This window comes from Paramisgurnus dabryanus, chromosome 13 (genome assembly GCF_030506205.2).
Source record: "Paramisgurnus dabryanus chromosome 13, PD_genome_1.1, whole genome shotgun sequence".
Lineage (NCBI taxonomy): Eukaryota > Metazoa > Chordata > Actinopteri > Cypriniformes > Cobitidae > Paramisgurnus > Paramisgurnus dabryanus.
In genome coordinates this window covers 5414894-5441651 of record NC_133349.1, presented here as the reverse complement: position 1 = coordinate 5441651, position 26758 = coordinate 5414894, and the positions used below count along the sequence as shown (strand labels likewise).

Here is a 26758-nt window from a genome sequence, read left to right as displayed (position 1 = left end):
AAAGAATACTTTGGAGATAATTTTATTTATATGTGCCCTGTCAATAACAGAAAGATTTTACATTCGCTTGTTTGCGTCTCACTCGTGTGTGCACTATTGAGGGCACTTAAACGCGTGTGCGCACACAGAGAACGAAGGCGAATCCCAAACAGCGCAGCATAAAAACGTTACGTTGTTTTTCATTGCTTTATTCGGCACATGTATGTTAATGGACTATACAGTATGAGACACATTTGCGCGACTCTCTCTAAAGTTTACACATCAAGAGTTCTGATCTTTGAAGGGCGTACTCACTGTGATGATCACGTCTGGATCGGACACAACCGCAGGTGCCTCTGTGCGTACTTTAGCGCCTTTTTGTGGTTAAATACATCCACGCCGCATACATGTTGCTTCAGACAAGCATGTGCAGGTCGCGGTTTCTGTTTGCGTCATCACAACATTTCGGCCGTATTGTTTCGGTGATAAAAGTCTTTCGGCTAAAAGCCGAAAATGCTCTTTTGGGCCATTTTCGTCCGAAAATGTTCGGTGGCCGAATATTCGGTGCATCCCTAATAAATTCTTATTTGGTGGGTTTTGTTAACAAACCTATTTCTTTGTTTCAAGGCAAAGATTGTGTCTTAAACATGATATTTGAACTTGTATTACTTTTTAAGGGGTTTAACATCAAATGACAGCATGGTTTTGGTTCTCCAGATATTTCCTGTTAATACTAGAGAGATGGGTTGCAGGTCAACAGGTCAGGTCCTGTGAATTGACCTTTTCTTTTGTCCTACTTTGCAGCAGAAATGATGAAACCAATTGAACACATCGATTAGTTGTCTTAGGTTTATGCCTCTGGACTATTTAGCAAATTTGTTTAACTGCAAATGGGCAAAATAACAGTGGCTCTAACAATTGATCTGGTGCTGTGCGGTAGTGAATTTTTAATGGCTGGACAGGATGCTGAAGAGCAGATATCTGATGTGCATTCCCTGAAGTCATGCTTTTCTCTGAATTATTTTCTTGTCCCGAGAGCCACCCATCCCTGTCCATTAGTTTCAGGTCTCAGATAATGTCTTGTCTTCGCATGTCCGTCCCTGTAGAGCCATGGCTTTTTGGTACCGATAGACAGCAAATTAGGTTTATCTCCTGTGTGCTGCACATATGAACACTAGCAGTGACATTAAATAATAAATGTCCTATTTTCCTGAAGAACTATAGCAACTTCCAGCAGTTAAGTTTTCTAGGATTATAACTTCTTTATTTATTGTTTGCTCTAAATGCTGTTTCATTAAAGCAGAATTTAACCTGCTTTTCATCATCAATACTAAAATATATTCGTTAGCACACTCATTGCTTACACTTTCAGGGGCAGTTTCCCGTACAGGGTTTAGGTTGATCTAGGACTAGACATATAAGTAGTTTTCCACAAACATAGCTTACAAAAAACATTACTGGTGTGCATCTTGAGACAAAACAATGGCACTGATATATGTTGAGGTATGTCATTGCAAGATGTTTTAAAAAATTAAGGCTGTTCAAACATCTATTTTAGTCTTAAGGCTAGACTTCGACTAAAATACATGTTTTAGCTGTCTTAACTGAAAATAACTTGCACAGATTTAAAAAAATGCCAAGGCCATTGATTTGTCTTATACACATCAGTAACATATTTTTATGGCGTGTTTATAAAAGTTGCTTAAACATCTTAATTTAACTAAGGCCTAGTCCTGGGTTTAGCTAAGCCTTGTTTGTGAAACTGGGCCTAGGAGTATGAAAGTTTGATTTTGATTATTCAGTATAAAGATATGTCAAGGTTTTATTTTTTTAAGTATATTCTTTACATTATGTAGGTTTTTAAATAGAAAACTGTGATCACAAAAAATGACTTTATCTGGGTTTTCACAGGCAGGGTCATAATTAATGAGCAGTAGACTCATGAAGTGATGTTGTGCAATTACTGTATCCTTTGTCAGGTCCAGGGTGTGAAAGAAAACTCATTTTCGGGCAGTGTTAGCTCATGTCCAAGTTTAGTGTGTGCACAACTCTATGTCTTGTTTTACTGCATGTTTGCAATAGGAGGAGCAACAAACAGGATTGTTCAGAAAATGTGTTAAGGCACATTAGGCTTTTTCATGCAAAATCTTGATTTCTCCATTGTCAACATGCATTATTGTGTTGAAAGCAATTTTGTTAGTTTGATTATTTTTTTGTCCTAAAACAGGAAAAAAATATCTGAGTGGTATCTGTGCTCCAAAATCTCACTTTTTTATAACTGTATTGGGTAGGAATGCACCAAATGTTCGGCAACCAAAGTTACCAAAATATTTTCGGTGTTTGTCCAAAGACATGAAAAGACCGAATAAGTTTTGCGTAGGAAAAATATCGTAATTATTTGGTCATTTTTGAGCGCAATGCTAATGGTCTAATCAGATTTTATGTTGAAAGTGGTACCGCCAGACCCAGAGATCAGCTCCATGGATTCCAAAACGGTAAAAATCAAATGTTAAACTCTAGGGGAGCTGGAAAACAAGCTTTTTTTAAAGTGAAGTGACCCATTAACAAATCTGCTATCTGATCAGAAAAGTGACCAGATGTTAAAAGGCCCTGGAATGTCTGCTGGAATGTCCAAAAAAATTTATTGTAAAATAATAATATTAAATAAATATAGTAAAAAGGAAATTCAGAAATTGGTTGTTTGGTATTCGGCTGAGTGTTTTATCTTATTTGGCTTCATCCAAAATTTTTTATTTCTGTGCATCCCTAGTATTAGGTGAAGTGTGAAACGTCTGTGCCATTAGAAACATCAAACTGCACCGCAGTCACAGTTTGTCTGAAAAATGGTAGACGCATTGAATATTGAATACTAGGGCAGAAATTCACCTTTAAATATATGTTCTCATTGGCTGTGATTTTTGAAGCTTCTATCAAGACACAAAAATTACATATCACCCCTTTACAATGTCCTAACCAAGCGCAACACGACAATTTAAGTGTCAAGCATGAGTCAAGTGTTCAGCCACGCTTGTTAATGACAAGCAGCCTTCTCTGTAAACCTGCTATGAGGGTTGATACCAGTTGGACTTATTAATGCAGGAATGATTATTAAAGCCATGGGAGCATTCATGTCAGCTTTGCCTTTGTATTGAGATTTTTTATGTTTAGTCTGCTGCTACTGATTTGGATTATAAGCAGCAGATGGCTGGTTAGTTTTTTATCTCGATCATTTAGCTGGTGTTGTTCTCTAGTGAGTTCATTATCTCCGCATGGGCAGTCACCACCTGAAGAGAAACCCTGTTCCTGCTGGGAGAATATAAAAAAGATGTTATTCAGACTAGGGGTGGGGGCGGTATGACCAAAAAATTCACATTATGAAATTATCTCACAGTGGCGATATATTATACGGTGTGTGTGTGTGTGTATATTATGTTTAAATAGTTTTTTTAATATACAAATTTGGGAGATTCACTGGTGCTTATAATGAAATTACAGAAATGACTCGTTCTTTTGTTATGTGTGAATCATTTCACGTTTCTCATTCGTCGCAGGCGGTCTTTCATGCACTGTGAGGTAACTGCTCTAGCTGGAGGCAAAACATAAGTAGGAACTCATAGCAGGTGCACTAAAAGTTTGATGTTTTTACTTTAAAATGTCGTTTTGTTGTGTTTTTGGCTGCCAGAATAGAAGGAACAACACTTTTGGTTTAAAACTAAAGTTTTACTGGATCCCGGCATACATTCCTTTACAGAAATCAAGAAGACAATTGTGGTTGAATGCAATACGACGTACAGACTGGACGGAGACGAACATACATAATGCTTGTGTTTACAGTGCACACTTTATATCAGGTAAAATAATCTATGCATATGTACTGGTGTGTTGGTTTTATCTAGTACAAATCAGCACGTTTCTGGGGCTGAGGGTGTGGCAATCAATCGGGCGGGGTGTATGCGTCATGATGAAAATTAAAATATTTGTATTTAAAATACTCAAATAAAACGTAATTTTGAAGAAACTATGACAGAAAATGAACACATGCTAGTTTATTAATGAATAAATATTTTTAACAGATACCTCTAATGGGAATAGCTACGTGATGAATTGAATCTAAAGCAGATGTTGTACAACGTCTGGGAAACGATGATAGATGGCGCAAAAATTGTAAACACTGATTATTTCCCCCTATTAATTAAATTATCTTAAAGGGACAATAAGTAGGATTTACCCCCATCTAGTGGTGAAATTGTATTTTGCATTCAAACGAACAGTGCTCTCTAGCGCCTCGCCTTTCCAAATGCGTGTTGCAACTACGGTAGCCGTTATGTAATCACTGATCTCCATTTCCGCAGCTGGTTCACGTGTTCTTAATGAAAACGCGTTGATAGGCTAGTGCTTTTTGTCCCTCTCTGCTATTATAGTTTATCAATACGGCGGAATGACATGGAAGCCTCCTTGGACTTACCCGTTCAATGTAAGTAAAGAGAAGAAATTCTCAGCTTACAAAGAAAAGTCAGATCATTGGCAGAGGTCATTTGACACCAACGAGGACATATTTATGAATAAAGACATTGATTTTGATTAATAAAACACTTAAAATCCTACTTACAGTCCCTTTAAAGGAGTGTAACTACTGTAGCATGTAAATATTGCACATGAATAACGTAAGCAGTGCGGTCAACAATTATATCTAATCAACAGGCACGTGAAACCTAGTTAGCAGGTTGCTCAAACAACAAAATCACCAGCTAACTTACTTTAAATTTGCAAGAACTATAGACTAATACAATAACCGGCTTAAATAAACCCAAAACATAAGTCCACTTACAATTCTCACGGACATGCATTTTATCAACTAGCTATCCTCCAGACATGACGGACCCTGTCTTTATCTCTTTTCGCCCTATTCTTTGAGATGTTTTCTCAACTGGCTAGTTATCCTCCAGATATAACGGTCCGGACCACGTCTTTCTCATTTCGGCGCAGTTCATTTTGCGCATTTGCGTATGCGCTATTCTCCAAGATGCACTTGACGGCAGCGAAATTATTTTTATTTTTGGATGACCTAGTTAAGGCGGTAGGGTTTCCAAGCTTAGGCGGGCCGCCCTAACTGAAATGTGCTGCGGGAAACACTGTCGGATTGTCCAATAAACGCCGCCATCTTGCGGCCGTTTTGAGAATTAATATAAATGTTATGGTCACATATTACTAGTTGTTTTTTACATCATATAGTAAACCATTTTTGTGGGTGATAGTGGGTAATGATTGCCTTTATCATCGGCTACCACCACAAGTATGTTTCAGATCTGTGGGAAACACTGCAAAGTAAAACATAGTGTTACTGCAGACTCTTATCTATATTATTCATCTGGATAACATTTGCCCTGGTCAGCTTTTCTGGTTTCTTTTTACAGTTTGCAATTTCTTTGTCCTTACTTTTAGTTAATTTAACCTGCATGTAGTTGCATCAGTCATCAGTCATGTAGGTTAGAAGGCTAGAGTCAGTCCAGTACACAAAGCAAACACAACCACACCACATTGACCTCTGCTTGTCTCTGTTTCAATGATCCTGCTATCTTAAAGCACCCACGTGTTGGCAGCAACACACGTTATGTAACAGACAAAAGGCCAACTAGCCACTGCAGAAAAATCTTCTGGGCGGTGTTGGGTGCTGCCTGTTTACATCACCTAGGTGTCTCCGGCAAAACCAGATTGCCATAATGTTGCTATATGTGGGGCAAATAGAGATCATCTGATTCGCTTACAAGCAGACTATGTATGTAAACATGCAGTTGTCATTTGTTTCCTACGTGCTCTCAGTACAGCACAGTATTTTTCCCACAGTAACCTGAGATCGTACATCATCTTTGACCTCTTTTACTGGTTTTCAGGTGTGGCGATTAAAGGTAAACTCAAGGCTTGAAATAGATGTGCTTTCATGAAGGCTGTCGATTAGATATCGATTAACAATGACTGGATTAAAAAATTATTTGTGGTTCAAGCATTTTCCAAATTAAGGAGTGTAAAGATGGATTAAGTGTAATCATATCCTCTTAAGAGTCATTTATTTATATGACTTTGATTTTATACAAGCTTTGATCATTTTGCTTCCTGCTGTTGTATTTGTTGAGAGATTTCGCAGTGTTTTGGACCTTTGAACCTGCTGTTGAATTTGTTTGCCAGAGCATAAAAAATGGTTGACTCACTATAGATGGGATTAAAGTGAAGTATAAGCTACTGTCTTGAGTTATTCCGGGTTTTATTTTTACACTTTATTTCTTTTTGAACTCTGATAGGAATAGTATTAATGGTCCTAAGTCACTAATCTTCATGGATTAGTCTGGCAGGTATTTGGCCATTTTGTATTGTTTATGTCTAAAATCTGTGTTGTAAAATGAGTCCTGCAAACACGCAGTTCACATATGCATTGTTTAAAACCAGAGAATGTGGCATTTATTAACAAAAATATCTACGGTACGAGGTAGTGATGGGAGAATATACTGCAGAGCCCGATATATCGGCCGATATTTTGATTTTTTTTTCAGCATTGGCCGATAAATCTTTTCAATCTGCCATTATATTTCTCTATTACTTGAATTTGATGTTTGTAATAAAAAGACACCCAGTGTCACTCAATGTAAAGCCAGTCTAACATAAAATTACCAATCTTTATTAACTTTTTTTACAGTCTGACCGGCAGTAAAATTAACAATCATTTTTCACTTTTTATACAGTCTGACCGACAGTAAAATTAACAATCATTTTTCACTTTTTCTACAGTCTGACAGACAGTAAAATGACAAATTATTATTCACTTTTTTCAGTCTGACAGACAGTAAAATTTACAATCATTATTCACTTTTTTACAGTCTGACAGACACTTAAATGACCAATCATTATTCACTTTTTTTCAGTCTGACAGACAGTAAAATTTACAATCATTCACTTTTTTACAGTCTGACAGACAGTAAAATTAACAATCATTATTCACTTTTTTAACAGTCTGACAGACAGTAAAATTAACAATCATTATTCACTTTCTTTTCAGTCTGACAGGCAGTAAAATTTACAATCATTATTCACTTTTTTACAGTCTGACAGAGTGTAAAATTAACAATCATTTTTCACTTTTTCTACAGTCTGACAGACCGTTAAATGACCAATCATTATTCACTTTTTTCAGTCTGACAGACAGTAAAATTTACAATCATTCACTTTTTTACAGTCTGACAGACAGTAAAATTAACAATCATTATTCACTTTTTTAACAGTCTGACAGACAGTAAAATTAACAATCATTATTCACTTTTTTAACAGTCTGACAGACAGTAAAATTAACAATCATTATTCACTTTTTTTCAGTCTGACAGACAGTAAAATTTACAATCATTATTCACTTTTTTACAGTCTGACACAGTAAAATTAACAATCATTATTCACTTTTTTTCAGTCTGACAGACAGTAAAATTAACAATCATTTTTCACTTTTTTCAGTCTGATAGACAGTAAAATGACCAATTATTCACTTTTTTTCAGTCTGACAGACAGTAATATTTACAATCATTATTCACTTTTTTACAGTCTGACAGACAGTAAAATTAACAATCATTATTCACTTTTTTAACAGTCTGACAGACAGTAAAATTAACAATCATTATTCACTTTAACATGACGTTATGTTAACTTGTGTCACACACAACAACACACTAGTTTAAGACACTTATTCAAACAGTACCATAAGATGTCAGTTTCCACATTAATAATGTCTTGTAAATATGTTTTAAGTACTTTAATGGGGTATATTTATAAATGTTGAGCATAACTAATGTTTTATTTTTAGTTTCACCAATTTTCTGTTTGTCTCTTATTTACTGTAACATTTGTGTTATATCAGCATCATATTGGCCAGTCGGCATACAGCTTTCTTAATATCGGCCAAGAAAAAACCCATATCGGTCAATCTGTAGTCCAAGGTGCTCTGAGATTGGCAAAAATGTGGATTAAGCTATTTTAAAGCATTAATATATTACTGTCGCAGGAAAACTTTTTTTACATATGCTATTATGATGCTTAAAGATGAGTTGATAAGTAATAAAATGATCTACTACAGCGGGACTGCCATATAGATTATCCATTAGATTATCAATGCCATATAGATTATCAGATTGATAAAAAGTTATTTAATTTCATTTCAGGCTCAACTTCTCCTGTTTTTGTTGCTTTGCCAAGTGTTTCTCTATTCGTTCTGCTATAGGTGCCAAATAAAATCAAAGTGAAAGAAAAAGCACTCCCTCATTGAAAAGGTCCTTTATACCCATTGCGGCACAGCGAACTGTCTGCCTTTTTGTTGGGTGAATAGGTGGGGGGGGGTAAGTAGTCATGACTCATGAGGATTTTGTTAAAACGTTTGATTCAGAGCTTTAAAGGACGCAACGCCAGCACTGACAGGAAGTACCATTACATCAGGGAGGGGTGATGAAACATTGGCGACAGACACAAGAATATCATTGTCTTTAGGTGTTGTCTGTTAACAAACCTGTAAAGCATGATCCACAGCAATGTTTCAGTGTTTATGTTTTCAGTACAATACTAGGGTCTGCTTATGAAATACTGTGCAGTATATGCTAGGTAGTATGTTATTAAAAAATAGGAAGTAAAATATTGGGATTTTACATAATTAACATTTCAGACATTTTTGTCGCAGACATTGCCAGTGAGTTATCATTTGAAAAGTGTTCAGTGTCTTCATTCACAGGGCATTGCATTATGGAATACAGTATTATACAATAAGTTGTAGTGATGTGATGTTCAAAGTATACATACTATATACTAATAAAATAGTATGGGTAGTATGGTATTCTGAATTTTACAATATACAACACATAAAGCTTTGACTAACCTTATGTCACTAGCTATTTTACCACAACTTAGCTGGTCTACTGAGAGAAGCATTATGTGTAATGTATTGCCTTTGTGTATCTCTTGTAGTGTTTTTTTTTTTTCATTTTTATCATTTTATTTGGGATACTGTGTTGTTTATTAGTTTTTCATGTGCTGTAGCCAAATAACACACATGATTTGTGTAGTTTTATGGATTTACCCCATCTGTCTACTTTTGATATTTTGGCTGCCTTCAGCTCATGCCGGAATGATTGTATTTAACAGATAAGTTCACTTGATTGACAATACAATGTTGCACTTGCCAGGGGAAACCCTGGATTTGTTGTTCCCGGAGTGGGGCCGTGCTTGTTACAGAACTATGGTGGAAGAGAATTGTTATTGGTCATGAGTCAAGTAATTTTGTCTACTGTTGCTGTAATTTGTCCAAGAATAGCTATAAAATGAAGACTATACCACTTGGTTGGGTGGTGTGAGTTGACACTGGTCCCCACAAATCAAATTCAACACAAGGACACTGTAATAATACTCACATTCCTTGTGTCATGACATTTGAGAAATTAAAAGATTCAGTATAATACAATAATAAGAAAATATACTAGGGCTGGAACGACGCGTCGACGTAGTCGATTACGTCGATTACGTAATTACGTCGATTTGCCGGAAATGCGTCGATGCGTCGCACTGTTTACATTTTGAAATGAAGGCGGCTTCAGCTCCGACCGGGTGATACAAGTGTTATACCAAACAGACAGAACGCGATCAAAAGTGTGGGAATACTTTAAGCAGAGACCAAATAAAACACATACTGTGTAAAGCTGAAATGGCATACCACCGCAGCGCAACACCTGTGTATGATCATCTTAAAAGAAAACCTGGGGCTCTCCGACCTCAAAATGACGAGACGTCAGCGTAAGAATTTGAACTATTACAGTAAGTTTTTATACTTACTCTATAAACAATAGAATCAATACATATTGTGCTTAATACAGCTGTGTTTACATCTTCGTTTAATACGAGCTGCCATTGCATCGCTTCTGGGCAGTATGTTGAAACAGTAAATAAAGAGCAGGACATGTTTTTATATTAAGAAGTTATGAAATAATAAGTAAATGTCACATTGAGAACTGATAGGCATGTGCCCGCGTGCACTGAAAGCCAGCTGGCAGTGCGGAGTTCCCAATGAACGTCTTTTTTTCGAATATGTGCGCAGATATTACAGAAGCTCGTCTTGTAAGGTATTCCTGACATTATTTACAGTAACAGCGGCGTAAACGCCGTTTATAAAATATTAGAAGATCATACTAACTGAACTTGTTTTTTACCCGGAACTTAAGAAAAGTTAAATGTTAAAGTTAAATGAGAATGCAGTACTACTAATAGTAATAATATTAACAGTAATAATATAACCATTACATTTTATATAAGGGTTCATGAATCACAATGAACTTATTTTTACTTCAGTCTGAACTAATGCTGAGTTAATGCATGTACTAATCATAAACTAATGTTTAAAATATTAATATATGCCTATTTTATTGTTTAAGGTGAATAATGCCTCTTTTAAAGTGGCACTGCCACTTTATTTTTCATGTTGAAAATTTTGGTTTGTGTGTTTGTTTAATTAAGAAAATGCTTAAATAAAATGTTGGCGTTAATGGCAGATGTTACATTTATTATGTGTTGGGGAATTATATGTATAAAAAAATCATTAGACTATTCGATTAATCGAAAAAATAATCGATAGATTAATCGGTTGAAAAAATAGTCGATAGTTGCAGCTCTAAAATATACTGTGAGATAAAATTAAAGGGATAGGTCACCCAAAAATAAAAATAATGTCATTAATGACTCACCCTCATGTCCAAACACATTCCAAGCTTCAGAACACAGTTTAAGATGTTTTATATTTAGTCCGAGAGCTTCATTAAAAATCTATGGACGGTATACTGTCCATTAGAGCCCGACCGATTTATCGTTTTGCCGATTTTATCGGCCGATATGAGCCTGTCGCAGATATATCTGTATCGGTGTATAAGCCGCAGATATGAAGCCGATATGAACGTTCCTTACAGAAGACATTAAATGCTTTTGAAAGATGTAAGTACTTGTTTGTCCAGCAGAGTGCGCCCTACTGGTTGCTAATGGTGACCCAGGTCACTCACTGTAGTGACACCAGCCAATCCCCACCCCCTTCACTACAGTCAGTCCCTCAGTTCAGGTGGTGGCAGTCACGCGGTTTCTTCACAACATTTTACACCTGGTATTAAGACGCGCTTTGGTCGATTGGATTATAAGTGGGCGAGAAAGACACATTCCGGTTTCCATTTGGTGTTTTTAATCCGTCTCTTTTGTCCACTTGCGAGTTGTTTAAAACGCAAGAGGAAGAAATGACGCGAGGCGGAGAAAGGACATGCTTAAACTGACGCGCAGTCTGTGGGAGTACAGCTGCTTGTGTTGTTACTGAACATGCTCATTTCAAAGCAATTGATTAAATAAGCTTGCGCAACTTTACACCCTCGCTAAATTAAAGAGGCGAAGAGCAGACGCTTTAGTTTTATAAAAGTTTAAAGTAGGGATGTTAACCGATGACCGTTTGACCGATGGTTGACCGTATCAACGTTAACCGGTCAAAGTTGTCGGTTGTCGGTTAAAAAAAGGGATCTGTAAATTAGGCTATTATAGACAGTGGACTAAACCCTACTACAGTTAGTCATCTCTTTCTTTCCAAGATCATTTTGTGTGAAGTGAACAAATCTCTCACACTCAGTTTTTCATAACTGGTCTGTTTGTACTTTATAAACCAATAAAAAACATTTGGCGGGAGGTCACTGCGTTTGGTTTCGCAGGCTCACAAGGTTTGCGAAAAGTAAATGCTACAGGCTATTTTTTTATAAATTCCTTTATTCGAATAGTAAATAAAATACAGCAATAAAATAATTAAAATTAAAGTCTCTCCTGGTAGTGTTCCAAATTATTAACATTTATGTCTTTTAGGCTAACAGTAAAGTGCAGAGTAAGTTTTGTTTCTGTAAATCCACAGCCATGATTTTTACCACTTTATTAAGTTTTGCTTTGTAGAAAGCATTTCTTTAAAGTGAATTTCGTTTTGTATAAATTGTATCTTAATTTTAATAAATGTTTCATCAACCAAATGCATGTATTTAATAAATAAAAAGCAAATATAGCAGAGTATATAATTACCGGTCCGTGCATGAAGGCGCTGGCACTGCGCGTTCACTTGCATTGCATTGTTAATTAGAACGCACCTCATCATAAATAAATAAAACTCAGCGTAGGCCTATATGCCTCATACAAGCATTAAATATCTTTGCTGCATTTGTTCTAGAACAAACACAGTGCGAGACCTGCTTTGGCCCGTGCGTCTTTTACACATTCTGAAGGTGCCCGTTTAATCCATTGGTTTTATCGTGTTGCAGTCTATTAGGCAACATTCCGCATAAGATGGGTTTAGATTTGGAAATACATTACATCTATATTTCAGTGGTAACAGAAAAGGTGATGATGATCATCCTATGTCTTTATTATTACTACCCCAAACTAAAGCGCAGTCTCTTCTGAGCTGTCATTTTCTTAAATGAGCAGCGGCAATTTTCAAATGAGCTTCACAAACGCCTTTATTTTCAAGTTCAACGCGATCACCTAGTACCTAAACTATTTCGAAACTAAGCACGGCGCCGCGTTTGCGGTACTTATGTTTCACGCTGTAGGGGATTTAAAAAGTGTTGTGAGGTCTGTGTGTGTGTGTGAGCCGGAGGCAGAGCGCAGAGAGATGCAAGTTGCGAAATTGCAGGCGCGGCTCGAAATGGTAGGTATGTGACAAAAAATATAAATACTAGAAAATTCATATATAATTATAACCATATGATAGATAATAAAAAGAACTTTAACATGGTTTTTAAATTATTAAAATCTGATAATTATTAAGAAAGTTATGGAATTTTTTATCTCGAAAATTAGGGGGCATTTTTGTACCCAATTAAAACGATAAAACTATGAAAAACTGTGACCTCTTCCGCTTGACCAAACACTTTAAAATATCATAACTTCCTCATTTCTTGGTCTATTTGCATAATTCAAACACCACATTGTAGGTAATTAAAAGCCCAACAAGATTAAGATGACATCTTTTTAAAAGGTATAAGAATTGTATTATTTCTGATTAACCACTAATTAATGAAACCGAGAGCATCAATCCACGCATATCTTTCCATATGAAATCAAAGCCTTCTCAAATAAAATTGCTGTATTTTTATATATTAAAGAAACATTTCATTGTTTCTTTAATATTTCTTAATTGACTAATAATGCTGGCGAGCAATTTAAATTGTCAGATATTATTAATACATTCATTGATGATTATGTTATTTATCATTCATAAATCAATAAATGCATGCATGTTGCATGCATGTATTTATTTATATGTTTGACAAAATTATGCCAATAATGTAATCTAGAGAGTCTAATCCTTCGTTCTGTATGATTACTTTGAAAAATACTGCACGGATTGATGAAGCGGAGAAGTTTTGGAAGCCAATATGATTGAATGGGCGATTCTGCTTTTGACAACAACGTCACTTGCGGATCTTAAAAAAGCACATGCGAATGTTACAATCAATCCCAAACTTCACCTAATTCAAGTTAAATGTATATTCTATCAAAAGTATTTGGTTTGAAACAAAAAATACTCGCCTTCATAGAGGATTTCAATGCCAAACACGAGAGAAATTTTGCTTCGCTTATAACTTTCTTCTTACGACAGCTGTCTTGGAAATTCGAACGTGAGAATCAACGTGAGGAAGTAATTTATGTCACTAGTATATGGGGTTTAGAGGTATTCACAAAGCAAAGATATGACAGATTTCCTAAGTCACCAACGTGTCTGGCGCTGAATACCTGCTTGGAACACAGCCGTGGGAACAAAGCGCTCGTGCGTATTACGTCATTTTGTCACATACCTAGAAATGGCTGTTATTTTAAATAGCATAGCATATTTTAAACTAATAGGCCTATCGGTTAACCGGTTTCAACCGGCTAATGAGGCTCGGTGGCCGGTCAAGAAAATTTTTCGTTTTCGCCATCCCTAGTTTAAAGTACCGGCAGAACACTGTTGGTTCGTGTTATAAAAACGTTGTGCAGTACATTAAACATAAGCCTACATCAGTATGTTGTCAGTAAAGCATTGTCGTCTTAACAGTAAGTTTCTAATTAATTTGTGAAGTACATAACTTACTGTAAAGCAAATAAACAATGACTTTATAAGTTTCCATTTTCAAAATAAGCCCAATATAACATTATTCTCGTCAAAACTGACAATCATTAAAGTTATATGTATTTTGTTTTGTTTGTGTTTTAAAGTTATTTATAATTAGTCAAGTTTACTGTTTTGTGCACTTATATCAGAATCATTTTGGATAATAAAGTTTTTGGTTAACTTGTAAAACACACCTGCCTATATTACATATCTTTGTCACGTCATTTTAAGTGTTTGATCACCACATTTGTGAGTGATCATTGCAAAAAAGTATTTATATATAGTATATTCTGTTAATGTATATAGTGTATTATATGTACAGTAGCCTGCTGTAGTATAATATACTGTAGTATATGTGTACTGTACTATAATATACACATAAAGAATATCGGCCGATATATCGTTATCGGTGTTTTTTTACTCCCTAATATCTGTATCGGCATCGGCCCCAAAAAATGCATATCGGTCGGGCTCTACTGTCCATGTCCAGAAAGGTAATAAAAACATCATCAAAGTAGTCCATGTGACATTAGTGGGTCAGTTAGAATATGTTGAAGCATCGGAAATACATTTTGGTCCAAAAATAACAAAAATTACGTCTTTATTCAGCATTGTCTCCTCTTCCGGATCTGTTGTGAAGCGCATGTGCATGACTTAGTAAAGTTATGTGACTGTAGTGACGCGGATGACATGTTATCCTCAGACATGTTTGCTATGTTTTTTTTTTAAATTGATTGCGTACGTCTCCCTCACGGTACATTCACACCCGGGTAAGCTTTAACGCTTAACGGAAGGCTTGTCTGAAGCATGGCCAACAGCCAATCACAGTGGCCGCTATACATGCATTGTTGTTCCATAAACGTAATTGGCTGGCTCTGCCTAGGTTATTTGCATAAGGCGATCTGATTGGCTGACACACGCGTTGCCACTTGAAAAGTTGAGAAATGTTCAACTTCTGCCGCGAGCAACGGCACTGACGCGGCGCCGACGGATCCACAATTCAGTTCGGCAACGCATGACATCACCCATTAAAAGTGAATGGGAAGCATTAACACTGACGCCCCGTGTGAATGCACCGTCAGACTGTAAACGAAGCCTGGGCGCACAAAAAAACTGCTGGGGTGCACCAGATAACACGTCAGTTGTGTCGTACGCCATCCGCCTCACTGCAGTCATGTGACTTTAGTCTCACGCATGCGCTTCACAATAGATGCAGAAGAGAAGACAATGCTGAATAAAGTTGTAATTTTTGTTATTTTTGGACCAAAATGTATTTTCGATGCTTCAATACATTTTAACTGACCCACTGATGTCACATGGACTACTTTGATGATGTTTTTATTATCTTTCTGGACATGGACAGTATACCGTGCATAGATTTTCAATGAAGGATCAAAAGCTTTCGGACTAAATCTAAAACATCTTAAACTGTGTTCCGAAGATGACTGGATGTCTTACGAGTTTGGAACAACATGAGGCTGAGTCATTAATGACATTATTTTCATTTTTGGGTGAATGTTCCCTTTAAGGAGCTCAGATGCAAAAGTCGTTAAATGCCACCTTTGTCAAAAATGATATAATGATATTAACTGAATGCACTCGGGCACATATTATACATTGTTTATTTTGTATGTGTTGTTTGTTTGTTTATGAGTAAATTTAAACTACACAACTTGGTATGACAGAATGTTTTTAAGCAGATTCTCCATCATGCAAATGAAAGGGTTGAATTTTCATCTGAGCTCCACAGCAGAGGTCACAGGAAAGACATGTGACTGCTGGAGTCAACACATCTCCAGTAATGTGCACCAATATGATGCACTAAGCCAAAACTTGAGCATGGGCTCTCTAATGATTTTCTCTCTCTCTCTCTCTCTTGCTCTCTCTCTCTCTCTCACTTTCTTTCTGTCTAGGTGTGGCCAAAACGTTGCTTTTGCAGTAGGGGAGAATTGTTCTCCAGTTTTTTCTCTGTCCTAATGTCCCCGTCTGCACCGTAAATTCATGATCACATGACTTTGGATATGGACGCAGTCCTGTCCGACTTTGTCCGTTCTACTGGAGCTGAACCTGGACTGGCCAGAGACCTGCTTGAGGGTGAGCTGGCGCCATCCTGTTCTCCGTATTGCCCTTTGCTCGTGCTTGTTATTCTTTGCCTTTGGGTTCAGAAATGCATATGTCTTTAAGTAGTAACGGGTAGGAGCAGACCGTATGGTCAAATTCTTATAACTCTAATTGTATATTTCATGATAAAGTTATATTCTAAAAATATTGTAATTATTAATAATTATTCGGAATTATTATTGTAAGTGTAATTACAGCATTATGGATGTGACCTTAGCGATCATAAGTTGAAACACAAATTAACAGAGAATGCATTCATTACCAAGGTATTGGTCTTTATTTCCCTAAACCCTTAATGATAGAGTTCACACACCAGAAAAATATATATGAGTTTTCTAGTTTAGATGAGGGACAAAAAACGGATACAAGTTTTTGGGTGACAACATACTTTGTAGGAATTCTGTGAATGAATACCCTACAAATAAAGAAATGATGGCTCTTCAAAAACAAATAATATTTTGGATTTATTTATGGATTCAATATTTCTGAAATTAACACTTACTTAATTATCGAAAATAATAACAAAATTCTTTAAAACTTGAACAGAGATTTGGCATTAGTAATTAAACCACAAAATAATGACATCTAAGATATCAGTATGGGTAAAAACTTTTTATAAGAAGGTTGAAATTAGCATGGAACTGCCCATAAGATGATTCAAAGTCTTGAATCATCGCAAAAACAACTTTACATTTTAAGACTCAGGTTGAAAACAAAAGATAAACAAATCAAGTAATATAACTTAACCCCTTAAAATTCCTGAAAAAGGCTTAAAAAATGCCTAAAAGGACACACATTGTACCTGCTGTGTTGATTGTATCTTATAATGGTTTACATAATTTGAATTACAAGAATTTCAGCTTTACAAAAATGTGAGACATGTTTTGCTGTATTTGATTTAAGTTTCTGTCAAATAATGCAGTGTCCCTCCCACAGTACACTGGAATTTTAAAGGTGTATGGTGTAACTTTTAGAAGTATCTTTTGAAATAAATGCAGTATAATATACATAACTATATTATCAGTGGTGTATAAAGACCTTGCATAATGTACTGTATTGTTTTTATTACCTTAGAATAAGCCATTTTAATCTTCATACACCATGGGTCCCCTTACATAAAAATCGCTGTCATGTTTTTACAGTAGCCCTAAATGGACAAACTGTTCAAAAGAGCAAATTTAGTCTCTACGTTGTCTCAGACGATAACATGTTTGTCCTGTGGCGACTAGGGCTGCCAATTCTCACGCATTAACCGTGAGATTCACGCAATTGACCCCATTCTCACGCTCTCACGCCACACATCCATTTTCTCACGCAGGCTCATGCGCACCATTGAAATACCCATTGAGTGTTAATATACCTAACTGTAAATACTGTAAAACGCCTATCTCTATCAGTCCTTAATCAGCATATGAAAGCGCTTGTCAAAATGATGCAATGGCCAATCAAATCAAAGAAGGTGGAGTTATTGTTTACAAACGCCGGAGCGCCATCTACAAACTACAGAGCGAGTGTGCGGCTGCACGATGGGAAAGAGCAACACACGATGCAAGTAGCTAAACCAGTACTGACACTTTTATATTTTAGCATACCTTCACTTTCTTTTGCGTGCCACCAGTTCTCGTGTTGCTGGTACTTTGCTGCAAAGAGTAAAAGAGCATTTAACTTAATGTGTCTCTGCGCAGAAATTTTGGCAGCGAGGACATCAGAGTACCATGAGAACAAGTCGAAATGTTACAAAATGGTCCGCCTCTACCTTTGCTTTCGTGGTACTCTGATGTCAAGTCGAACACACAAAGCGTCAAGGTCTGGATGAAAAGCAGACCTGTCGGGAAGTGCACCCTACGGTAGTGTGCACGTCACAAATTATGAAAAATATAAAGTACAATCTCACCCAATGAGAAGTCTTCAGGTTCGTGTTAACGCAAACAGCCAGCAGATGCGGAGTTAATGCCCTATTTGCAAGAGATGGCAACTGATATCAGTGAAGACCCGCTGGCTTGGGGGTGGAATGAGGCAAGATATTGGCCGTTTCTCAATCCGAAGACTGTAGCCTCCAGAGGTCGCATTTGCAAGCTGCATACATAATAACAATTATAAAGTTGACCATTATTGTTTGTTAATCAAACATTGTTGTAATATGCTCATGACTTGCAAATGTCTGAAAATAATAAGCCAGGCTTGATGACATGCAGCCTTCATATGCGACCCTTCGGAGGATGCAGCCTTCGGATTGAGAAACGGCTGTTCTCTCTTGGTCACTCGAAGGTTGCGAAAAAGTATCAATCTGCGCTACCAGTACTCCATCAGAACGCTTTTTCAGCGCGGCTGGAAACATAACCCCAAAAAGGTTTCTAACTTATTGTTTCATGAGGCGAAGTGCTACAGTAAACACGCAGATATGCGCCGATCCCCTGGGTGTTCCAACTCAAAAGTTGGCAGCCCTGCTACCATTTGCATTTTAGAATTGAGGGGTGAGCTGTTGGTTGCAATCTCAACGTTGGATGGCGCTAAAATGTACACACTCCACCTTTAAGTATGATGGTGTATATGAAGAGTTTGGTTCCAAAAAGCAATAAATCCATTTGACAAATTTAGGTAAAAACGTGTTTTTTATATCAAGAAAGTGACAAGATGAAAACCACTATTTTCTGTTACAAATTCACATAGCATCTTTAGGTTATTAAAACATAAAAAATTCAAATCCATAACTTGATTTTCAAAGATTTATTATAAAAACGAATAATTTTACCACAAAATGCAATACATCCATGATAAGTTTCAAAATGCTTTAAATTTATTGAATCTATCTATAATGTGCATTCATCTTTGCCAAGTTATATTCACTTAGTTGAACAGTGGTATACACCGATTAAAAAAATAAACATTAATGGCATTAATAAAAACATTTGCTTTGTCATATTAAGAACACTGTCATTGCTGCGGTTGTACTTGATGTCGTCGCTTAACATTTTTCACAGCGATCAGCTGTAAAATGTTTTGGTCCTGCTCGATTTTCGTTGACTTTGTGTAAAATAATGGAACGTTTTTCATAAGATCCCCTGGGGTCAATGTGTTAGCATGACAGAAGCTTGATGCTGTCGTGAGAACAAGCAACCGGCTCTCGAGTGCCTCTCACGTAAATTATTAGATGTTGATGGCTTACGTTTCTTTCCCGTCAAAGAAAACCACCACAAGTTTATCAATGTCATCAAATGTATTATTTTGTTGTTGTTTGTTTGTTGATGGCTTACGTTTCTTTCCCATCACAGAAAACCACCACAGGTTTATCAATGCCATCAAATGTATTATTTAGTTTTTGTTTGTTTGTTTGTTGATCACGAAGTACGAGATAAGGAAAAGTAGGATTCTGTGTACTCAACGCACCGCCATTGTTTGTTTACAATGCGTGAAATGGTGGCTGTAATTTGTGGAGGGGTTTTATTGCATTCTGTAGAAAAGAAGTGTCGTTTATTGCATTTTGGGAAAAAGAGAAGATGACAGAATAACACGGCGGATATTGTATTTTGCGTAAAATTAAGAATTTACTTTTAAATACTGACCTGAAATAATACTGATTTTGGCAGTAACTCATTTTTGTTTTTTTAATGGCGTTTATCGTTTTGGAACCAAATTCTTCATTATGTATTAGGGGAGAACTAGGGCGAATTAACGCGGGACAAAAGTAACAAAGCGATTTTCTTAAAACCCTGATTACATTTGCATTCCAAACTATAAGGGCATCTTTACCACACAACCTTTTACAGAGCTGACCGTTTTGCGCGTGTAGGTCCAGAAAGCTAAGTAAATTCCTAAAGCGGTATTTTTTCCTTATAATGCGTAGTGTTTCTGGTTTCATGTGTAACAATACTTATCAATCTACAGTTTATTTAGTGCTCTAACACATCCTGAAGCTTGCTTTCTCAGAGTTTTTCAGAATTAAATTAAATCAGGTTTAAATGTCAGGAGTTCCTGTCAGGACCAAAGTAACACTTGTTACTTTTGTCCCGCTGCTCATACTGTTGTATATGTTAAAAATTTATATTATTCTAATTTGATTTAATTTTATAGTGTTCATACTGTTGAAAAAAATTAACAATTCAAGTTTGTGCTGTCCGGTTGATTTTAAAACATTTGATGGAACTGAAATGTAAAATTCAAATGTTTTTTTTGCAAAGATATATGACAATATATGTTTGCAGTTACATATAAACAAGGTCAAAGCCATGTATATTTACTAAAAACAAGTGTAACACAAAAATCTATCTTGTTCTGTTGTGTTACTTTTGACCCACGTGTGTGTTATACGTTATCTGACAGGGTCAAAAGTAAAAATTCACTACTTATGTTTAAAGTTAAAAGTAAAAAGTCATTTTACATTTATTCAATATTCCACCTGGTATTGATAGACAACACTTGTAAGTTATCGACCACAGCAAAAATATATCTCTGTCTAAAACCTTTTTATTATTGTATATAATACAATATCATATACAATGTAGAATAACTCTACATTTTGTTAAAGTATCTGTGCTCATAACTCCTATCTTCTGTGATTGCTTTATGATCAACTGACTGCAGGAGTTCAAAAACCAGCGGCCTTAGTGTCTATATGAATGTGCGCAGTACGGTAAAGCCTTAAGAAACCAGCGCATGTTGCCTAGCAACACCATGCTGATAAGAGAATGGGTTATAAATATATACAGTAGTTCTGCAGTATGCACTCTTGACAGTCAGTTTGCGCTGAACACCCCAGTGTTTACACAGACAAACGTAGGGGAGTGTGTCATTGACCTTTGCTGTACGTATCGACGTTTGGTTAACGTTTAAACACTTGAGCAGCACTGGGTGGAAAATGACCTTATTTTCTTGTACACGCTTCATACCTCACAGGCAAGAACTGGGACCTCACAGCTGCCCTGAGTGACTTTGAGCAGCTGAGACAAGTTCACGCCGGTAACCTGTCATGCACCTTTACGGAGGACAGAGATTACCCAAGCATTGAAAAGGAGATGGCACGAACACCACGTCCGCTCTTGCATCGCCAGGATGACGTCGTGCAAGGTAGAGAAAGTATTTAATTTTCAGTTTTATGGTTTATGTAAATGATTTACTCGAACTTTGACATTAGTGTTATATGATGTAATTTTAAGCCTCGCCCACTCTCACCTGACTTGTTGTTTTTCGAATCAAAAGAAGTGGAAGGCGGACAGGTGTAGGTCTACTAAGTAATAGGTCACCTGTTTGTAGTTTAAAAGTTCTCCAGTAATTTGAATATGTGTCATGGCAGCAGCCACAGAGAAGAGACTTTCGAGAGGGATTTCTCACGCCAGCTCCACCATCGTCTCCCTGGCCCGTTCGCATGTATCCAGTACGGGTGGCGTCAACGAGCCTCTGCTAGACACGCCGCTCTGCACCTTCCAGCTGCCCGATCTTACCGTCTATAGAGATGACTTCCGCGGCTTCATCGAGAGAGACCTTATCGAGCAGTCGATGATGGTGGCATTGGAGCAGGCTGGTAAGTCTTTTGTTATAAAAATATTTAATAGATTTACATGAACAAAATATTGAGAGTTTTATGATTAAATATGGCTGCCATCTTGAATTTTGCTTAATCATGCTTCCTACGTATTTGATCAGGAGCGAGATGATGGTGCCTTAAAATGCTGCCTTTGTAGGCAGCTCACTTAGTTTTGGAACAGAGATGTAGAAAGATTTTTGAAATATTGTCATTGACTTTCTTTTAATAGGGCGGCTTAATTGGTGGACTCGTTTGGGTACTGCCAGTCAGAGCTTATTGCCACTGGCTACTAGTGGAGATGGGAACTGTCTGTTACATGCAGCCTCTTTGGGTAAGTGTAAAAACTGAATCATTTTGATTGTTATAAAGGTGCTGGTCATGACGCTATTTACACTGGGCGTTAACATTCACCTCGGATGATCAGTTCACAAGCGGACAGCCCTAAATACAGGTGCAAATAGTGTCCAAACATCTGGCAAGCAGATCACTCAAATCTCATTGCTGTGTAGAATAATTCGTTCTGATAGGGAACATCACCTATCATTTAAAGGGGACGTATTATGCATATTTTTACAAGATGCAATATAAGTCTCAGGTGTGTCTTGCATGTGTCTGTAAAGTTTCAGCTCAAAATACCCCGCAGATCATTTCTTTTATATCATCCAAAAGGCCCCTTTGGATGATAATTGGGTGGGTGCAAAAAAGTGAACCTTTTTAAATGCAAATGAGCTACTGCTCCTCACTTCCTTACTAAACAGACAGTGAGCACTTTTGGTTTAAAATGGACCTGATTCCTATGAATCCAATCTGAGACAATATTATCTTTTACTCGCATTCGCGATCCAACGTGCTAACAAACACATTTAGAAAATCTTTTTGGTCAAATTAACCAATCAGTCAGTGGCCATGGGTGGGGCTATATCAGTGTGACCTCACATTAACCAGAGAATCAGAGCATGTCAAATGAGACTGCTTTGGTTTAATAGGGATTAAATGGGACATTTCACAAGACTTTTTTAAGATGTCAAATAAATATTTGGTGTCACCAGAGTACGTATGTGAAGTAGGGCTGGGTATCGATTCAGATGTTCCAGATTTATGGATTTCGATTCGCAATCAAATTGGTTCGATTTTTGATTATGATTCTTGGGTAAATTTTATACTCGATTCAACTAAATGAATATAGATTTAATACAAATAGTATATTTATAAAAAGAACAATATACAGAAGTTTACAAATCGGTAATTAATAGAAAGAAATTAAAAGCCACAACACTATCGTTGTTCTGCTTACTCATTCACATAAAACAATATATTGATTTACAATTTCAAAGTCACTTTTTGGTTAGGAAGGCAATATGCAAGGAGGCTGGAAGCTCTTGAATAATCTGTGATTGACAGCTGAAGAACAAAACACTTGCATAATGAGCTGCATGATGAGCCTTTAGACAGGAATGTAAGATGCCATTATTGTTACGTGTTTGTTTGTTTGTGAAAGCAACACAAAAGAAATGCCTTCCCATGCGTGATCCTGCGTTACATAAACTTACTGTGCAGAGACATACGAGAATAAACAAGGTTTTAGATTTGTTTAGATGCGTCTTAATACAAAGTGTGTCAAATATGAGGCGGGGCGTGGCTCATTATAGATAATGCAGTAACAGGAGAAAGACGGTACATCTCCCTCTTCTAATACAGTTAACAACGAATTACAATATTTGTTTTCGATCTCACATACATCATATAAAAGCAGACATTCCAAGCATTATGTAGACATGTATCTTTTGTTTCTATGACAAGTATTCGTTAAGTTACAGTTAATTTTTCTGACGCGTTTTTGAAAGGACTTCACTGAGGGAGAGAGAACAAAACGTGCATCATTCTGTTTTTATTGGGAGTGGACAGAAAAAACAAGACACTTTAACGTTTTAAATGATGTATAAATCATATCTATATGTCCAAAATCAGCAGAGTAATTTAAGTCTCTTTGCGGAGTGATTGAAAAATAAAGAGTTAGCGGCGCCGGCGTCGACCCCAGAGTGTTAAACATGGAAAAAGTCAGATTTTTATGATAGGTCCCATTTAAAAAAAGGAGATGTAGGGTTGTTGGGTTTACACACTGCCAACACACATTTATGTCCAAACAACTTGTAAAAGTGGATTTTGCATAATATGGGCCCTTTAAGGTACAGTTTACCCAAAATGCAAAAAATCATTATTTATCTGTCCTTCAACCTGTATTACTTCTTCCGAGAAACATAGCTGTTTAATTCTTTTGAAAGGTGAATGGTGACCAAGTAGAGTTAAATGAAAGGAGTTTCATTTTTGGTTGAACTCCACCTTTAAGAGTTTTTTAGTTATTGCTTTTTTAAATGTTGAACATTGTTGTACAGGTATGTGGGGCTTCCATGATCGGGACCTAATGCTGCGTAAGTCTCTCTATGCACTGATGGATCATGGGCAGGAGAGGGAGGCTTTAAAGCGCAGATGGAGATGGCAACAAACCATGCAGAACAAAGAGGTGTTTATCTGACTTAATATTCAATTCAATTCAATTCAATTCAATTTTATTTATATAGCGCTTTTCACAATTTGTGATTGTTTCAAAGCAGCTTTACAGTAATAGAAGCAGTGGAAAGCTTAAAAAAAACGACAGATAGCACAACATAATACACGATAGCAGCTAAATTTGCTGCGGCTATGAATCAACATTATAAGCCTGCGTATTGCTAATGTAACGTAAAGAAGAGGGTGCTAAGTAAAGCCCAAGAAGGCTGTCTCCCCGGGTTGAAAAACCCCCTATGAGAAAAAAAACCCCAGACTCAGCAGGGGAAGTAAAAAAAAAGTCTTAGGAGGAAAAAACCCTTGGGAGATATATTTATATATACATTGAAACGATTAAGGAGATTAGGCGGAGGTAAAGCGGGTTCTGCTGGTGGTCGTTGGTCATGCATCAGCTGGGCATCACGTTGACGGTCTGCCGGTGAGTCAGAGGTGTGCCAACTTTCACATTTACCGGAACTGGGTCTGTTTGTCTCAAGTGTCCTCGGAGACGAGGACGAGACATGAAGAAAGAAAAACAAAACCCAATTAGCGTAGGGGCCATTCATATGTATACACATGTACATATAAACAAACATACATATATATATATATATATATACTTATACATACATACATACATACACACACACATACATATACGTATTGAAGATACGTCATCCCAGTGACAGACTCTGCACAGTTCGGTTTAGGGAGAACGAGAAAAATGCACGGGACGGCGAATGTTTTTAGGAAATGGATGCAGTGACGCCCTTTTAAGGACTGAAGTCCCGCCCCCGACTAGTGGGCTTAACACCACAAATCTATACCCACCGAGCTTTATTAAAATCCGGACGAGCAAGGGAGTAAAGGGGAGACTTTAATATCGGTTGATAACCAATATGTGCAAGCTTTTGTGTTGCCATTTAACTTTGTAGAAAAGTTATTTGTCTCAAATGGTGACCTAATTTATTGTGATTTGTTTGCAGTCGGGTTTGGTGTACACAGAAGAGGAATGGCAGAAGGAGTGGAATGAACTGTTGAAGCTGGCATCCAGCGAACCCAGAATACACTACAGCACCAATGGCACCAATGGGTGTGTTTTGAAGTGGACTTTTATACCTTCATGTGACCCAAGGCTCATAACTGAAGAGCAAACCAAAATTTCGGTTGTGTTTTGCTCATGCTGTGATCTATGTTTTGTTCAGCGCCGAGTCACAAGAAGAGCCGGTATACGAGAGTCTAGAGGAGTTTCACGTGTTCGTTCTGGCCCATGTTCTCCACAGGCCCATAGTGGTGGTGGCCGACACCATGCTGCGGGACTCTGGAGGAGAAGGTAAAAAATATAAACTTACATTTATGATAAATCCCTACCAGTAAACTCCCTTCCTCCTAAAAGCCAATCATAACTGTAATCATTTAAATATAGAAATTTTATTTATGAACCATGGCTATGTCCAAAATCAACTTTGTACCCTTATTCAGTATTTCCTCTATTACTTCACTACTTTAGTCTACTTGAAGGAATAAAAGAAAACAAGTTAGTGGGGCGAAAGGCATGTGGGCGTCATCTGCTGTAACGTAAAAACACAAGCCTCATAGCGGATGGGTTGTGGCTAGCCACAGAGCATGCATTGGTAGCATACTTGTTATTGCAGTGCATCATGTGATCAGATGAATGCATTTGATGAAATACCTTATGGTTTTGGCCACCAATACAAATGACTGTCCCTTCAGACTGCACTATGTAGGGTACACATTTTGGACACAGCCTATGTTCTTGGAAATCATAATTGAAATAAATACTAAAAGTGTGAATCTCTTCTTTTAAGAATAATACATGATATAGTTTTGCTTTTGTCAATGTTTAGCATTTGCACCAATCCCATTTGGAGGGATTTACCTTCCTCTGGAAGTAGCTGCCAACAAGTGTCACCGCTCCCCGCTTGTTCTGGCTTACGACCAGGCACATTTCTCCGCCCTAGTTTCAATGGAGCAAAAGGACGGTTCAAAAGAACAAGGTGAGGATGCCTGTTTTTTTTTTTTTTTAGCAAATCTAATAGCTTTTATGCTAAATGTAGCTTGTTCTTTGCTAAAAAAAATAGATATTCCTGGAAGCAGGTTTTATTTGATCACTTTATCCAGCTTATTCCTTAAACATACTTATGACTATAGTCTTGGATATTGCTTTGAATATTGTATTGTGTGTTTGTAAATAAAGGCAAGTAGCAAATGTGGCATAGGGGAGTCTAATTTAGAAAATCATTTACCATTATTTTTGTTTTGTTTTAAATCTTCACAGTGGTGATCCCTCTGACGGACTCTGATCATAAGATGTTGCCTTTGCACTTTGCTGTGGATCCCGGGGCAGATTGGGAATGGGGAAAAGATGACAATGACAATGTGATGTTAGCAAGGTAGAC

General features: G+C 37.0%; 1 protein-coding gene across 4 annotated transcripts in view; it reads left to right on the top strand.

Annotated features, from left to right (window-relative positions):
* Nucleotides 1-26758, top strand: part of otud7b (OTU deubiquitinase 7B) — a 52820-nt gene that overhangs the window by 12878 nt on the left and 13184 nt on the right. For 2 of the 4 annotated variants that reach the window (XM_065298832.2, XM_065298829.2), the window contains exons 2-10: nucleotides 16066-16246; nucleotides 21167-21337; nucleotides 21567-21791; nucleotides 22024-22125; nucleotides 24188-24315; nucleotides 25325-25431; nucleotides 25544-25671; nucleotides 26207-26356; nucleotides 26638-26752. In XM_065298832.2, coding sequence (XP_065154904.1) covers nucleotides 16162-16246; nucleotides 21167-21337; nucleotides 21567-21791; nucleotides 22024-22125; nucleotides 24188-24315; nucleotides 25325-25431; nucleotides 25544-25671; nucleotides 26207-26356; nucleotides 26638-26752 — 1211 coding nt within the window. In that variant the 5' untranslated portion in view covers nucleotides 16066-16161. Of the gene's footprint in view, nucleotides 1-16065; nucleotides 16247-21166; nucleotides 21338-21563; nucleotides 21792-22023; nucleotides 22126-24187; nucleotides 24316-25324; nucleotides 25432-25543; nucleotides 25672-26206; nucleotides 26357-26637; nucleotides 26753-26758 lie in introns of all 4 variants that reach the window. The other 2 variants (XM_065298831.2, XM_065298828.2) reach the window with 1 other exon arrangement.